This window comes from Numenius arquata, chromosome 2 (genome assembly GCF_964106895.1).
Source record: "Numenius arquata chromosome 2, bNumArq3.hap1.1, whole genome shotgun sequence".
Classification (NCBI taxonomy): Eukaryota; Metazoa; Chordata; class Aves; order Charadriiformes; family Scolopacidae; genus Numenius; species Numenius arquata.
In genome coordinates, this window is record NC_133577.1 from 53,636,826 (window position 1) to 53,652,262 (window position 15,437).

Here is a 15,437-nt window from a genome sequence, read left to right on the forward strand (position 1 = left end):
GAGTATTGTGTGCAGGTCTGGAGCCCTCAATATAGAAAGGACATGGACCTGATGGAGCGGGTCCAGAGGAGGGCCACCAAAATGATCAGGGGGCTGGAGCACCTCTCCTATGAGGACAGACTGAGGGAGCTGGGGTTGTTCAGCCTGGAGAAGAGGAGGCTCTGGGGAGACCTCATAGTGGCCTTCCAGTACCTGAGGGGGGCCTACAGGAAGGCTGGGGAGGGTCTGTTTACAAAGGCCTGCAGTGACAGGATGGGGGCAATGGTTTTAAGTTGGAGAAGGGGAGATTTAGATTGGATATTAGGAACAAGTTCTTTACTGCAAGGGTGGTGGAACACTGGAACAGGTTGCCCAGGGAGGTGGTTGAGGCCCCTTCCCTTGAGATATTCAAGGTGAAGCTCGACGAGGCCCTGGGCAACCTGGTCTAGTTGGGGGTGTCCCTGCTGACTGCGGGGAGGTCGGACTAGATGACCTTTGGAGGTCCCTTCTGGCCTGGACCAATCTATGAATCTATGAAAACCCCACCATGGGTGGAAGAGCATAGCTCTGGGTAGCTCATGCTGTAGGCACAAAGTCAATAACGTGAAGGTGGGAAAAAATGAAGAGCAGGCTGCGTAGCCAAGCACCCAAATAAACAAGGCACATTGAAACAGACTAAGAACAAATGCATAAATTCCTCCGTAGAAAAGCCAGAAGGCCGAAATGAACAAGTGAGCTGCACTAAGGATAGAGGTACTCAAAGGGAACAGGCTGCAGGGAGAGTGCAGGAGAAATCCACCTCAATCGCACCGAACATCCCTCCAGGGGAAATGCAGGAAAAGGAGGAAGCAAGAAACTGCCGAGTGGGTGGCTGTGATGAGAAAAGGCCATTTGTGACCTGGGGACCACACCAAGAGCTTCAACAGCTCTGAGACAGCATCACAAACAGTAGAGAGTGGTACGAAGGGGCTTGGAAGCGACGGGCATCCTTCATCCTTCAGGAAGGCAGGGGAGAAGCAGCCCTTCCAGGCCAGAGAGGTGGCCCAGGAGAGCTGCAGGACTGCCAGCCCTTGGGGGCTGCCGGGAAGGCTTGGTTCAGGGGCTGTCCCTTCACTGGGCCGAGCAGATAAGTGCCTCTGGCCTCCTGGAAGCGAGAGGGCATCCCCAAAAACTTGGAGCCCTTCAATGCTATTAAAGTACCACAGAAATAGCGGGAACGGTGACTGGAAGGCAACTGGACGAAGGCAAACAGCTGGGGAGGCACTGCAGTGGGTTTTCTAGGGATAAATCAACCCCCCAGATCTAGCAGGGTCCTCTGGAGCAGTCAGCTGCTTTTTGGGAAAAGCGATGATGATACCCAGGCTGAGATCAAACCACGATGGCTGGAAATGCTGAGCTAAGGCCATGCCAGAGTGACCGTCACGTGACTTTCCTGCCGCAAAACAAGGTTTTCACATCCATCTGCAGAATGCTATGAAAACGCAGCTCATCCTTGATCCAGTTGGATTTCCACAAAAGCCCCTGCTAAGATCCCTTAGCAAACGCTCTTAGAGAACCAAGGCCGCCAAGGATGAAAGGAAAGGTCCTCTCAAGCATTAACAACTTGCTTAAGGGAAGGAAAATGCATCGAAGCAGCAAACAAGCTGTTTTGCGAGCAAGACAGGAGGACTGGGCAACTCTGTGCCGGAACCCATGCTGTTCTTCAGATGCAGAAATGGGCTAGGAAAAGGGACAGAGGAGCAAGGTGGAAAAGTTTGATGGTGGTTCGTATTATTCACCTAGTCAAACCGAAAGCTGATGTTAATACCTGCGTGTTACCAAGAAACCTGAAGGTCAACAGCAGATGAAACGTGGAACTGACAAACGCGAGTAAAAACAAGTCCAAGGGACAGCCTATAAATTAGACATCAGCATTCAGGAAAGCGGCCATGAAACGCTCACTGGTAACATCCTGAAACCACCAGTGCTGTGCTCAAGATCCACAGTAGAAACGGTGGAGGTTAGATACTGCTTTGCGAGTTTGTGCTGCTGCTCCCGCTTCTCAAATCCTAATCCTTCCGCTGGCACGAGCCGCATTGGACTCTCTGCCTGCTACAACACTCCGTCAATGGAAAACTCTGTCACCGCTGAACAGCGCAGGTCCTGGCATGGTCTCCACGGAAGCTGGGGGCTTCTCTTTATTTTTGTGGTTTGACCACTATCGAGTCAGCCACTTCTTTCAGGTAGCTTTAAACGAGGAGCGCTGCAGCTCCTGGTTCATCTCTGTCCCCATTTGGAATCCCTCAGCCAGCATCACCCTGCTCCAATGTTCCTTTTCCATTTGTTTTGTTTTTTTTTTTTCCCCCAGAGGCATTTCAGACAGATCCTCCGCTAAGGCCCTGCTAAAGGTGAGGTCCGGTAGGGGATCCTTCCCACTCTCTGCTAGAACAGCACCGTAGCTCTGCGCCTGCATGCCCTGCTGGTCCTACAGATGCTCTGGTGGGTCCTTGTTCCCCGGGGTTTTGAGGGAAGGGTCGGTTTTAGCTCTCAGCTTCCTTTCGCAAGGCTTGTCTTGCTTTACCTTTAACCTGCCAGGCCCGTGGGTCTTTATTTCCCCTCTTCCGGCACTCTGAAGGCCATTTCTTCCTCACGTCCACCGGCTGTGCTGCTCAACCAACCTCCGGCTTCCAGTCACCCCTTCAACCCCAACTCCACAGGGCCCTGGTATCTCCCTCCCCACAGCGCCAGGGGCTCTGGCAGACCTCTCCGAGACTCAGCCGTGGCTCCCCCGGGGCCGGGCTCCCCGCCGCCGACGGCGGCCCCTCAGCCGCGGCTCCCCCGGGGGCCGGGCTCTGCACCCGCGGCTCCCCCAGGGCCGAGCTCTCTACCGACGGCCCCTCAGCCGCGGCTCCCCCGGGGCCCCCCAGGCCCCCCATCAGCCGCCGCCGGGGGAGTGTGTGATAGCGCGGCCCAGCCCCGTCGCTCGGCTCCCCGCTGCCATGGCAACCCCGCCAGCAGGCCGCTGGCGGGCGCGCGCCCGACCACGCCCCTCCGCGCGCGCGAGCTCGCGCCGAGCCCCGCCTGCTGCTGCGCTTTAAAGGGCTCGCCACCACGCCTCTCCCGCGGCCGGAGCAACGACGCTGTTCCCATTGGCTGGCCCCTCCCCGGCGGCCGCGTCCTTTTTCCCTCTCTGATTGGCTACTTGACCTCTCCGCCCGCCTTCCCCCTTCTCGGTTTCCGATTGGCTGTTTGCCCCACCGTCGCCATCCGCGCCCTTTCCCCACGCCGATTGGCTCGTCTCCCGCCGCAGGCCGCGCCCTAGCCGCGCTCTGATTGGTCGCGGGCCTACCTCTCTCTCCCCCCCCCCAGCCACCCCCTCCCCGCCGCCGAGCCCTGCCACGCTCCGGTTGGCGGCCGCGGGGCTCCCGGGCCCGCCCCGCCGCGCGAGCGAGCGGGCGGGCGGGCGGGCGCGCGCCGAGGCGGAGGCCGGCGCTGAGGCGAGGGGCTCGGGCCGCCCCCCCCCCCCCCCATCGCCAGTGTCGGCGGCGGGATGGCGGCGGCGGCGGCAGCGGCGGCCGGCGCTTTGGGCTCGGGCCCCGCCGCGGGGCCCCCGGCGATGGCCGGCGGGGCGTCGTCGTCGTCGTCGGCGGCGGCGGCGGCGGCGATGGCGGTGGCCGGCCCCGGGCCGGTCCCGGTGCCCATGAACCTCTTCGCGACGTGGGAGATAGACCGTTCGGCGCCGAGCTGCGTGCCTAGGTGAGACGAGCCCACCGGGGCCTCGCCGCTCCCCTGCCGGGGGCCTTGGTGAAGCCCGGGCCGGTCGGGGCCGGGGATGACACGGGCGGAGGGGAGGCGGTCCCCGAGTTCCCCGCTCCGCGCCTCCGGGATCGGCGGACCCTGCAGCATCCCTGCCCCGCCGGGCCGGGTCCGGTCTGGGGCCGCGCCCCCTCGGTGGCAGCTGGGCCTTGGCCCCAGCCAGAGGCTGGATGCGCGGCTGCCCTGGCCGCCGTTTCCTCGCCGTGCCGCCCGGTGTGTTTCCAGTGGGAGCAGGGGCAGCACCGGGAACGGCGGGGCTGGGTGTGCCAGCACCAGACCACGGCTGCGTTGACTCCATGTTGTGTCTACCATGATGGCCAGGGAAGGGCTCAGAGTGGGGGGTGTATGGTCGCGGCCACGCTGCTTCTGAAAGCTGCCTCTTCACCCCTGAAGAGAGTGATGGCCTTATCGTCCCTGAAGGGAGTGATGGCCCTACAGCCTGTCCCCCTGAAGCCAGATAGTGGCCTCCTGGCATCCGTAGGGGTTGCCCCGTGTCACCTGCATTCCAGACGGATGGTAACAGCAGAAGGGATTCACTCTGCTGCCAGCTGAACTCACAGTTGTATCTCTGGCAGAGCCAGAAGACAAGCTGAGTGGTGTAAAGGTCGTTGCTGACTGTGTGGTTAAGGGTATGTCCAGGCTAGAGGTGCTTAAATGCTTAAATGGGAGGAACGCAAAGACCTGTCTTGGAGCCAGGAGGTACTGGATGTATTAATGAGCTACGTGTCTTTTGGCCCACTTATCAGACATTGATCGGGAGGTCTTCTCAAGTGGCAGATTCAGGAAGTCACTCTGGATCCATGTTTCTCTGGGCTGGGATGTGTTGTCTGCAAGGGGTGTATCCAAGTGTTGCACAAAAAACCGGAGGCGTAAAATTCAAGAGGAGAAAAATAGTTGTTCCTGTAGGGCAGGAGAACGCCAGCCTTTCTGAAGGGGCTTCGGAAGGTTGATGTGTTTGTAGGGAGAAACTCGGTGATTGAGTAGCCAGATGAGTCGGAGTAGAAATGTTCCAAAATCCTGTGAGCTAGTAGAGAAAGCCTGTGTGATTGTGGTCACGCAAGGAGGTCCTGGGCTGAGCAGGCAGCAGATGGGAAGGAGTTTGTAACATGTACCTGTGAAAAGCCAGTGTACCTTTTGATGACACATGCTGAGACTGTTGTGTGGAGCAGGAAGCAGTAATCATTCCATAGCTTTAAAGTGACTTGAGGTATTGTTTATTTGTGGATAGGTTACTCCCAAGCTGGAATTTGGAGAGCAGGACAGAATTACCAGGTTGACTTCCCGCAGAAAGAATAGAAGTTGCAGACGCAGAGCACAGAACTTAGTGATGGTGAAGTATGTGTACGTGCATAGTCTTCACAACTGGAAATGCTGCAAGAGCTAGACAGAGGACACACCAGCTTGGAGCAAACTTCTGTAAAATTAATCTGAAATTTCATCTCTGGAATGTCTTCAAATGCAATGTTTGTTAGGATGGGAAGAACCTGATGGAAGCTGACGCTTCCTTCAAAGGCCCCGGCTCTAGTAAGGTGTGTTGCTATGCCTGTAGAGTCAGCAGGTGTCTGGAGAAGTCCTGTCAGGCCACAGTGACCAGTGTGGGACTGGTGCTTCTGTCTTTTCTAGTCTTCGGCTAGCCCAAGCTTTGCTGAATGAGCAGGTCACAGGTGGGCACCTATCAGGCACGTATTTGTGTTCACTGGAACTAAGGGGAGATCAAGCCTCAAGTCTGAGCTGGGTTAATGGTGTACCTCTGCATGGTGCCTACTTATTGCTTGTCCACGTTCTTCCTCTACTGATCTGCTTGTGTAATATTTTAGTCTTGACATTATATTCTTCAAGGTAGAAACTCTGATGTCCTGTCCCAGTGCCCAGCCTAGGTGGGCTCTGGTCTTACTGTGCTTTGGGGGTGGTAGTGGTAGCAAAATAATATCCATTCAAGGGCAATAATCCTTCTCCCTTGGGCCTCTCTGTCTCTTACGCTTGTATAGTCTCAATTCTTCCAGCCCTATGCATATCATAAAATCATAGAATGGTTAGAGTTGGAAGGGACCTTAAAGATCATCCAGTTCCAACCCCCCTGCCATGGGCAGGGACACCTCCACTAGAGCAGGTTGCTCAAAGCCCCATCCAGCCTGGCCTTGAACACCTCCAGGGATGGGGCATCCACAACTTCCCTGGGCAACCTGTTCCAGTGCCTCACCACCCTCACAGGAAAGAATTTCCTCCTAAGATCTCATCTAAATCTCCCCTCTTCCAATTTAAAACCATTACCCCTTGTCCTGTCACTACACTTCCTGACAAAGAGTCCCTCTCCGGCTCTCCTGTAGGCTCCCTTCAGGTACTGGAAGGCTGCTATGAGGTCTCCCCGGAGCCTTCTCTTCTCCAGGCTGAACAACCCCGGCGCTCTCAGCCTGTCTTCATAGGGGAGGTGCTCCATCCCTCTGATCATCCTCGTGGCCCTCCGCTGGACCCGTTCCAACAGGTCCATGTCCTTCCTGTGTTGAGGACTCCAGAGCTGGACACAGTACTCCAGGTGGGGTCTCAGGAGCACAGAGTAGAGGGGCAGAATCACCTCCCTTGACCTGCTGGCCACACTTCTTCTGATGCAGCCCAGGATGCAGTTGGCTTTCTGGGCTGCCAGCCCACATTGCCGGCTCATGTTGAGCTGCTCATCCACCAACACCCCCAAGTCCTTCTCCTCAGGGCTGCTCTCCAGCCATTCTCCGCCCAACCTGTATTTGTGCCTGGGATTGTGCCACGTCCCAGGTGCAGGACCCTGCACTTGGCCTGGTTGAACTTCAAATCTAGGGAAATGAACTTCCTATCTAGGGAAAGGAGAACATTGCATGGAATTTTAATGCTATAGAATGTGCTTTCTTTTCTTCTAGACTCTGTGGTAAGTCTTTGCTGTCCCTGTGCTCCTTCTTAGGTGCTCCTTCTCCGGCTGCTGTGGGAGCGGGACTGGGCTGGATCAGCCTTTGTGGGGTTGCTTTGCATTTGGCTGTTCATGCAGGACATTGACAGGTTGTGTCCAGGCCTTCAGGATTTCAGAGAGGTGGCCTGGGACAATGAAAATAGGCACTGTGAAGTATAAGCCCCAATGTGCTGAACAGTTGAGTGGTGTGACTGTAAGACTTCTGATGCCTTGTAGGACAGTCTTGGCTTTCTAAGATGAACTGTTGCCCGTAATGGAAGTCTTTCCTGCTGAATCAGGAATGCGCCACTGAGCTAAGTCCACGTTTAATTTCGGAAGTCGCCTTGCTCTCAGAATGGTGGTATCGTCCCTCCTGCTGCAGCCTTTCTGTTTTCAGGGCCAAATCGAGAGAGATCTGTGAACTCTTAATGCCCTTCCCACGAACCGAGGAAGCACAGCCTAGTCCCAGCTGCCTTTGGCTCAAGTGGCTCTCAGGGGAGGCAGAGCTGAATTTTCTGGGCAGTGGGCTATTATGCAGAGAGGCAGAAAGAAGTAAACACCTGGAGACCAAGCGAAATGCTCTTTGCATCTTCAGTTAGACTTCCCACTGGGATCGGGATTATTGGCTTCCCATCGCGAAGCCTTAGAAGGAATGCAATCCTGGTTGATTCATGCTGCAGGCTGTGAAGCGTGCTTTTGCTAAAATAATCAATCAATCAATCAATCAGCCTTAGCTTCCACTCAAAGTTATCTTAGTAAAAGCCTTCATAACGGGGTTCTGATGTGGGAGAAAGTGTCTTTATTGTGTTACCATGCAAATAAGTCCCCTTAAGGGTTGTAGCAGGTTTTCACTGTATGGAAACTGCAAGAAATGAACTAGAGCTTTGCCGAAGTAAAATGTCTGTCCGCATCAAGGTAATGTCTTATTGCGTTTTCATTGTTTTGTATGCTAATGAGGCAGTACGTTTGGAAAAAACGGGTGAAAGGACTTTGTGCAAACATGCTTGGGGTCTTGTTCTTTCCAAGGAGTGGTATTTTTCAACCTCTGTTAATAGGACGGCTATTCCTTTTTTTTTCCCTTTAATATCTGAGAGCCCCTTAAATGCAAGTTCTTAATTAGGGAACAAGATAAGATTGTGTGATTGCGTTCACTCTTAACTCTTTTTTCATGACACAGCTGTTGCGTGGATGTTGTTTCAGTGATAAGTCATCGCACCTCTAGTTAGAGGTGAGAGATACGAGTTGTATTTTGGCTAATGGGTCGGTGTTGTTGAGCTCAGATTGCAAAGGCAGATTCTACCTGTACAAATTATGCTGTGAATGGTGCTGCAAGCATCCGAATACACTGCGCTTTGTCCAGGGTACCTTGTATCTCGGTACGATGCATGAGCTCAAAAATATTCCAAGTCTTGCTGCCACCCACACAGGATGCTCAAGCACAGTGTCTCCTCCTTGTGATAGAAAAGCATTGGCTTAAGGAAATGCAAGTGCTTTGGACAGACTTTGTGAGACTGTTTATGTGCGCCTTCAGGACGTTATGTTTCAGAAGATGCTCTGAATTCTTTATCATTAAAACTTCCAAATGTGTGTTTTGGAAAGTTACAGCCTAATGAATGCCTTCTTGGAAGGAGAGCGGTTATTGCAAGTACAACTGGAAATATCCCATAAGTGCCAGCTACGGTGATCCTTTGAAGTGCCATGAGGTGAACGTTCTCATCTCTGCAACAGAATCACAGAATGATATGGGGTTGGAAGGGACCTGTGAAGATCATCTAGTCCAACCCCCCTGACAAAGCAGGTCCACCCAGAGCAGGTTGCACAGGAACGTGTCCAGGCGGGGTTTGAATGTCTCCAGAGAAGGAGACTCCACCACCTCCCCGGGAAGCCTTTTCCAGGGCTCTGCCACCCTCAAAGTAAAGAAGTTCCTCCTCATGTTTAGGTGGAACTTCTTATATTCAAGTTTGTGCCCATTTCCTCTTCTCGTATCCCTGGACAAGAGGATAACCCTGTTGTCCTATTCCTATTACCTGACACCTCGTGGAGGGTAGGCTAAGACTTTGTTTGAGCAACTGGTTGCACGTTTTCCTTTGCCTGAGGTCTGGAACGCCTTGCAGTGGGCAGTACATGTCATCCAGCGTGGAGGAACATGCTCTCTTCTGGCACAGCTGCATTCAACTGGATTGGCAGCATCTCAGAGCCCCATGAAGTGGGCTGTGCTCTCAGCTGCGGTGGACTCCGGGTTCTGTTTCCTTTCTGCAAGGAGTGTTGCCTGTCTTTTAAGCAACCCCTAAGAGTTTCCTTGTCTGAAGCTGATTTGGTGATGAAGAGCCTCTGAACCGGGTGTTCCTTTAAGAAACACTTATTCCAGCTGGAATAACATGTATTTATCTGCCTGAGATGTTCTTGAGTGGTTTCCTGGGTAAATCAGGCATTTTCATGGTAAACTTCCAACCTCAGCAAAATCTGCTCTGTTTGGGTAAGCTACAGAGTTGCACCTCTGGGAATGTTAAATGATTCCAGATTGTTTCCTCAAAGATACTCTAAGGCTGTGACAAACCTGAGTAGCTCCAGGCAGGGACTGCTTGGGAGAGGCCACAGTTTCTCGTTTCTTGTTTTTGTTTCTTGTAAGGAAACAGTCTCTTATAACTGGCGATATTTGCCATGTTTGAATTATGATTTCCTTTTAGACCCATATAGAAAACAAAATGTTCTAAACAGCCACTGGATTGCTTATTATTCTTAATATTGTAGTTTTGGCTACGAGCCTGCAGTATAATATGTCTGATGCGTTGTCCACTATCTGCCACTCTCTGTGGCTCGCCTGTCGCGGAGGAGCACATTTGGGATTTCTCTTTTAGCAGTGTTACGTTTCCCTCCTCAGCATACAATAATTGAGTTGGTGTCTGTTATTCCTTCTTTCTGCTCATTAGTGAAACTCGGGACAAGTGTCCCCTGCCAGTATGATTGATGGGGGGGGTGTTTGTGTGGTGTGCTCCTTTCAGAATATTAATAGTTACTTTCCTGAAGGCTTAATTTTATTTGAAGTACCTGCCACGCTGCCTCCTAGCCTCGCTCTCCGGTGTTTCACTCATTAGCGAGGCTGCGTTAGCTCAGTTGCCTGATGGCTTATCAAAAACGTTGCATTGTTCTTATTGTGCTAGTGTGCCATGAGTGCTCGTTCCATTTCCTGTGGCGTATTCGGTTACTTGTGATTGATTACTAACAGCCGTATAGTATGCGTATAGTGCACCCTTCTCTCGGGTGGGGATGCCCTGACCTTTATTTATTCTGTCAGAAGAATAAATTGTTGAGCACCGGTGTTTTATGGGGTTCCCGTAGCGGATCCATTCTCTGATGAAATCTGTGCTGATGCTCTTGTGTAATTGTTTGCAATGTGGAATGATTCTAGATTGAACGCGTGTCTCCGGTCAACTTCAGAGGAAGTTAGTTACGAAAAAACAAGCCAGAGGTGAGACCATACTGCATTTTCCAGCATGCCAGATGAGCATCTGGGCAAGGCTGTTTTCTGAATACCTTGTGTTCTTATCTGGTCCAAGCTTTCAGCATCCCAGCTGATGGGGAAGCTGTGCTTCCGTTTTGTTTTGTTTTTAACTACATCGAAGCTGTTTTGGGAAACAAGAAGTGAGAGTGTCTTACTCCTCTGTGTGGGATGTGGCAGCGGGAACCTGTCTCTGCCTCCGGGGAAGCAGACAGTCTAAGCGATACTGCTCTTGTACCTAGAAGTCTGTTAGATAATTGAGGCTTTGTTTGGATACTTCAATATACTCATTGCAGTGGTCCCGAAGGAGAGATGCAGTATTTCAGGTACCTTAACACCTTGCAACTGTGGTTCCAGAGACCACTCCCTGCTCTGCAGTGTGATTCAGCCTCTGTGCGCACAGCCCCAAATTACGCTGGCTTTTTCTGCAGGCCTGTTGCAATGCCATCTCCTTTATAATTTACTGCCCACTGCCACCGCTCATGCTCTTTCTGTTTCTCCTGTTTCATGTGGTCTAACACAGCGAGAGATCCTGTTTAGTAAATAAAAACTCCTGTTGTATTTTGGCTGCTATACTAGTTTTTCTAGGTTCTCCTTATTTTTCTCCTCATGCTGATTTTTACACTTCCACTGTAAATCCTTCTTATCAAGCTTCTTATTCGTCAGTGCGAGCATATCCCAAGTAGCATGACATCCAAAGCCAGTGCATGTAGGACCATCTCCCGAACAAAAAAATGTCCAGATTCCATGCTCAGCTGTGTATTTTTAATTGTTTTTCTAAGTATATGGTAACTAAATTCTCATCAGTATAGGAAGCTTGGGATGATGGCAGAACTCCTGTCTTTGGTTCCGTTTTCCAGAACTGAAAAACACTAACACTTAGCTGTTGTGCTGTTACAATGATAGGAGGGGTAGAATAAGGGTAACTCCTTTGGAAAGGGTTCTGCTACTCTTTTCCTGTTCTTTAATACCTTTTCTTTACCGGGGGAGAAGATCATCTTCATCCAAAGCCTCTCATTGATTCTTTTTCTGTCTGTTTTTTCAGTTCAAGTAGTGTCTCTGAATCCGTATTATTTAGATCAGGTTTTATTTTTTTTGAGGCGTACATTATTTATATATTTTTTGAAAAGCTCCCTTGTGTTTGTTCTGCATTTGCCTTTGTGTTCCTTCAGCTATCTTCTGGTCGTCCATTTATTGTCTACCTTGTCAATACATCCACTTTCTTTTCATCGCTCCTTTCCCTCAGAAGCCCTGCACACACCTGCTGATAATTTTGGCACTGTTCTTGCCAGTGTTCTTGGCTTCTGTCTTGCCTTGCACACCTGTAATCGAGTATTCTTTAGTTCCGAATCTTATTTTTTCTCATTTCAAAACAGGTTGCTTTTTTCCTCAGAATTCAGAGACTATTCCTTGTGAAGCTGCAATGGCCACTTCTTGGTTTTGTACGGCTTGTATTTTTTCAGCTGGACTATGTTCTTGATGTGCTTGGGTTGTTTTTTAATGGCTTTTAGATTTTTTCACTGTTAATGAATATCAGCTTTTTTCTTCTGTTAGACTTTCTGAATTTTCTTGTATGTGCATCCCTGAAATACAATCATAGAATCTAACCATAGAATGGTTAGAGTTGGAAGGGACCTTAAAGATCATCGATTTCTAACCCTCCTGCCCTGGGCAGGGACACCTCCCACTAGAGCAGGTTGCTCAAAGCCCCATCCAGCCTGGCCTTGAACACTACAGACATTTCTTTCAGTCCTCTCCTACCTTATGCTTGGCGCTGCTTGCTCCAAGTATTCCTTCCTTTCTTGTGTGCTCCGCTGTCAGAAGCAGACTCAGGATGTCCATTTGGATTTCACAGCATTTTTTTTTTTTCCCTTGATGTTTGTCAAATCCCTTGACTTTTCAAGCTTTTTCTCTGCCTATTTTGTTCCTTAATCTCCAGTCAGACAAAAGGACAACATTCCCATTACTCTGCATTTACACTTTGTTCATCTCACCTGTGTATTGATGAGATGCTCATATCTATTTGGGGATAACTTCATCTGTTGCAACACTGATTTGTGGAATTGTGGACAAGTCACCTTTATTTCAGGGACCTGCTTCACCCACAAGGATCTGAGCAGAGAACTGCATTGTACAGGCTCTGGTTGTTAACAGCTTGCGTTGCAAGTGGATGAAAAGCCTATGCACAAATTCACCAGTTTTGGTGAGAATCATTCTTTTGAGTGAAAAATCTTATCTGTGCAACTCTTTAGAACGAAACTTTTTGTTTCTTAAACGTAATTTTTTTTTTTTCCTACAGTAAGAAGAAGCCTTAAAAATGGATGCCCGTGCTGCTTTCAAACTGTCTTTGCCACTGCTGTTGTGCCACTTCAGTCCCTCCCCTGTGCTCTCTTCCCAGATGTATCTTACCATGGTACCATGTTCCTGAGCCTGCGGGTAGTCAGACGCTTGCCAGCTCAAGATAACAGCAAAGGAAACAGATGGGATGTTTGGTGGGTTTGCTGCTTTAGAAGATGCGAGCTGTAATGAAACCTTAACTCTGCGTCCATCGTTGGTAGGAAAGTTGTTAGACTACGCGTTGCAGAAGCTGATGTATGGCACATGTTCCCTTCTTGTCAGTGTGCGTGGAGGTCTCTACCAGGACAGTCTGGATGTGTTTTAAGTCACTGTAGCCAGGGTTTGCCAGACAAGATGTCTACTGGCGCTTGAACAAACGCCTGCAGCAGAGAACTGGAGGAAGTTGGTCTGGATTAGTGAACTAACCTTGACCTCATTTCACGGCTTTTCCCAGCTTGGCTGCCCTGGCGCATCTCCAGCGGGCTTGGAGGTGTACACCAGCAAGCTCTGCCAGGTGATGAGTGTTAGGATGTAGCCTGTCCTGCGTCCCCATTAGCACCTTCGAACTTGGTTGAAAGATCCTTGTCACTGCGTCTTAAGCACTTGTTCTTTTCTCCCTGTAGACAAGGCTGCAAGTGGTGATTTTTGTAATCACTCCCTGCTTGGTGGTGGTTAATTCATTAACACATTTTATTTTAGCCTGGAGACACAGTGAGCGAGCTGTTTAGAAACACGTATCGTGGCAGACTGCTGGTGCTGTGGCTCCATGGAAGTGTGGTGGTGCGTGTGCACCTTGCCGTGCCGTTTGACTGGTGCTCTCCAGCTAAGCTGGCAGCGCAGCATCTTTTGTTAAAGCAGTCTTGGATTTGGGGACAGCTGGTGCAGCAATTCTGCTTCCTATGTAGTCAGAAAAGTTCAAAATCTGTTACATTTGTGAAAAAAAGTTCTGTGACATTAGCCGTAGTAATGCTGATGCCTAATTTCAGCATGGCTAAAATGAGAGAAGATCAATGTCCTACTGCAGACATTCACTTTTTTTTTTTTCTTTTTTTTTTTTTGCCCTGAGGTTGCTTTTGGGCAGACCCCAAGCGAACAGCTGGAAGTTCAAACACAGTGATCCGAAGTAAAGCAATGACCGGTTAAAGATGTGATGTTTCCCGAGTAATGTACCCTTTCTGTTGCCTATAAAAACAAACAAACAAACAAACTTCTAAAAGTTAGCTGCAGCCCGTAGCCTTACCGCTGACCCTTTTAGTAAGCTCTTTCTAATGTTTCTAGGGAGGCTGTTAGACAGCAGCAATTAATTTGGTCACATGCTTTTTGTTAAACAAGTAACTTGTATGAAAATAGAGCTGAAAGATGACCTTGTGGTTTGGACACTGAAGTGAGGCTTAGGTTCAGATCCAGGATCTGAAGTTGCTCGCTCTTCTCCAAGTTCAAATAACCCTTTCCCTGCCTGAAGCCATAGCTATGACTCATGTTCCTGTTCTCCCCATTTTGTTCCCAGCTCCTCGTTTCCATGCTGCAGTGTTGCTGTTTCCTGGTGTGTTCTAGGGAGAACGTGGAGTTATATTGTAAAGCAGAAGTCATCTTGAGGTGTGGCAAGGTTTCTCCCAAAGCCATTGTCCTGCCATGTGGTGCCAGTACTCATAAAGGAAGACATTTGTCCTTCTTGGGAAAAATAGAGCCTTACAAGACTGCCCATACGCTCTGGTGTGTTTTGCTGAGCTGGAAAGACAAAGCTGAAGCTAGAGGAAATGGCTGAGGGTTCTTCCCTGCCTTTCACAGACTGGGGAGCTGAGCTAGGAAGCCTGAGGGTGCTCAGAATGGGGCAGCTGGAGAGAAACCACTCGAGAGCTGGATCACCAGCAGTTTTTCCTCGCTGTGCAACCTGGATTCTTCCGGCTGGGAATGCCCTGAACAGGCTCAGAGGACCATGGGAACTGGTGGAGTCTGGAAGGAGGTTCGGGGAGCAGTATGTGGAAATGAGTTGGGATTTTTTTTTTTGGCTTTCTGCTGAGGTTTTAAGGGCTCTCTTTGTGCTGAGGAAAGACGTTGCTCCTGGTAGGGCCAATTAATAGCCGCATAGCTTGCAGTGGAGCATAAGAGAGGCTAATGGCTGTGTGACTGAGTAGCATGCTGTGCGTGCTGGGACAGGCTGTCTGGGCAGATCTTAATGCTTCCTCAGGAGATGCTTCTTGACAATGTGCTTATTATCTGGAAATCAGCTTGTGTGACAGGAGGCGCCAGGAGGCTACGGCAGAGTCTCGTGTCCCGTTGTGGTAGATGCTGCATGATGTGCTATAATGAAATGCTGCCTATTCTGTGGGGGTTTGACTCCATGCTTTGGATACACATGGGTGAGGGGGGAGCAGAGGTGAAATGATTCATCCAACAGTTAAAAACTAGCAGGGACGGATTAAATCTCCCCTCTCTGCCTGGAACCAGATCTTAACTCTAAATTGCTTCCTTCTGTAACAGCAGTGAAGTCTCGCTGTAGCAGAGCCCGGGGGATGTGGTTATATCACAGCAACTCTCCTGTTCACATGGTGAAGCAGCAGTTGTTTGGTATGGTTTGTCCCCAATTAATTCCTCCTCCCCTTCTCCCCCCTCCCCAAATGAGTAACACAGCAAAGGATTTGTAGCCTCACACAGCAAACTACGAAGAAAATACCCACTGTCTGTCCGACTCTCTCAACTTCTGATCTGTTTGCCCAATTTTGTCCTGGCTTGTCAAGGGCAGCTGCCTCAAAGAAAGATATATCATAGAAATCGGTGGTTAGAGGGAGGTTGGAGGTCCTATTAGATCCCCTGTGATGGAGAAGTTGGCTCTCTTCCAACCCCATTTGCAGGATGGGGTGCCTGGGTGCGTTGTGGGGAGGTAACTCTCAAGGTTTGCTGTCTTTTCCCAAT

At 50.4% G+C, this 15,437-nt stretch overlaps 1 protein-coding gene across 1 annotated transcript in view; it reads left to right on the forward strand.

The window, feature by feature from the left end:
* Positions 1-3,655: 3,655 nt before the first annotated feature.
* Positions 3,656-15,437, forward strand: part of LOC141479564 (phosphofurin acidic cluster sorting protein 2-like) — a 74,589-nt gene continuing 62,807 nt past the window's right edge. Inside the window, exon 1 of the mRNA XM_074168805.1 lies at positions 3,656-3,714. Within this exon, the coding sequence (XP_074024906.1) occupies positions 3,659-3,714 (56 nt within the window). The 5' untranslated portion in view covers positions 3,656-3,658. The remainder of the gene's footprint in view (positions 3,715-15,437) is intronic.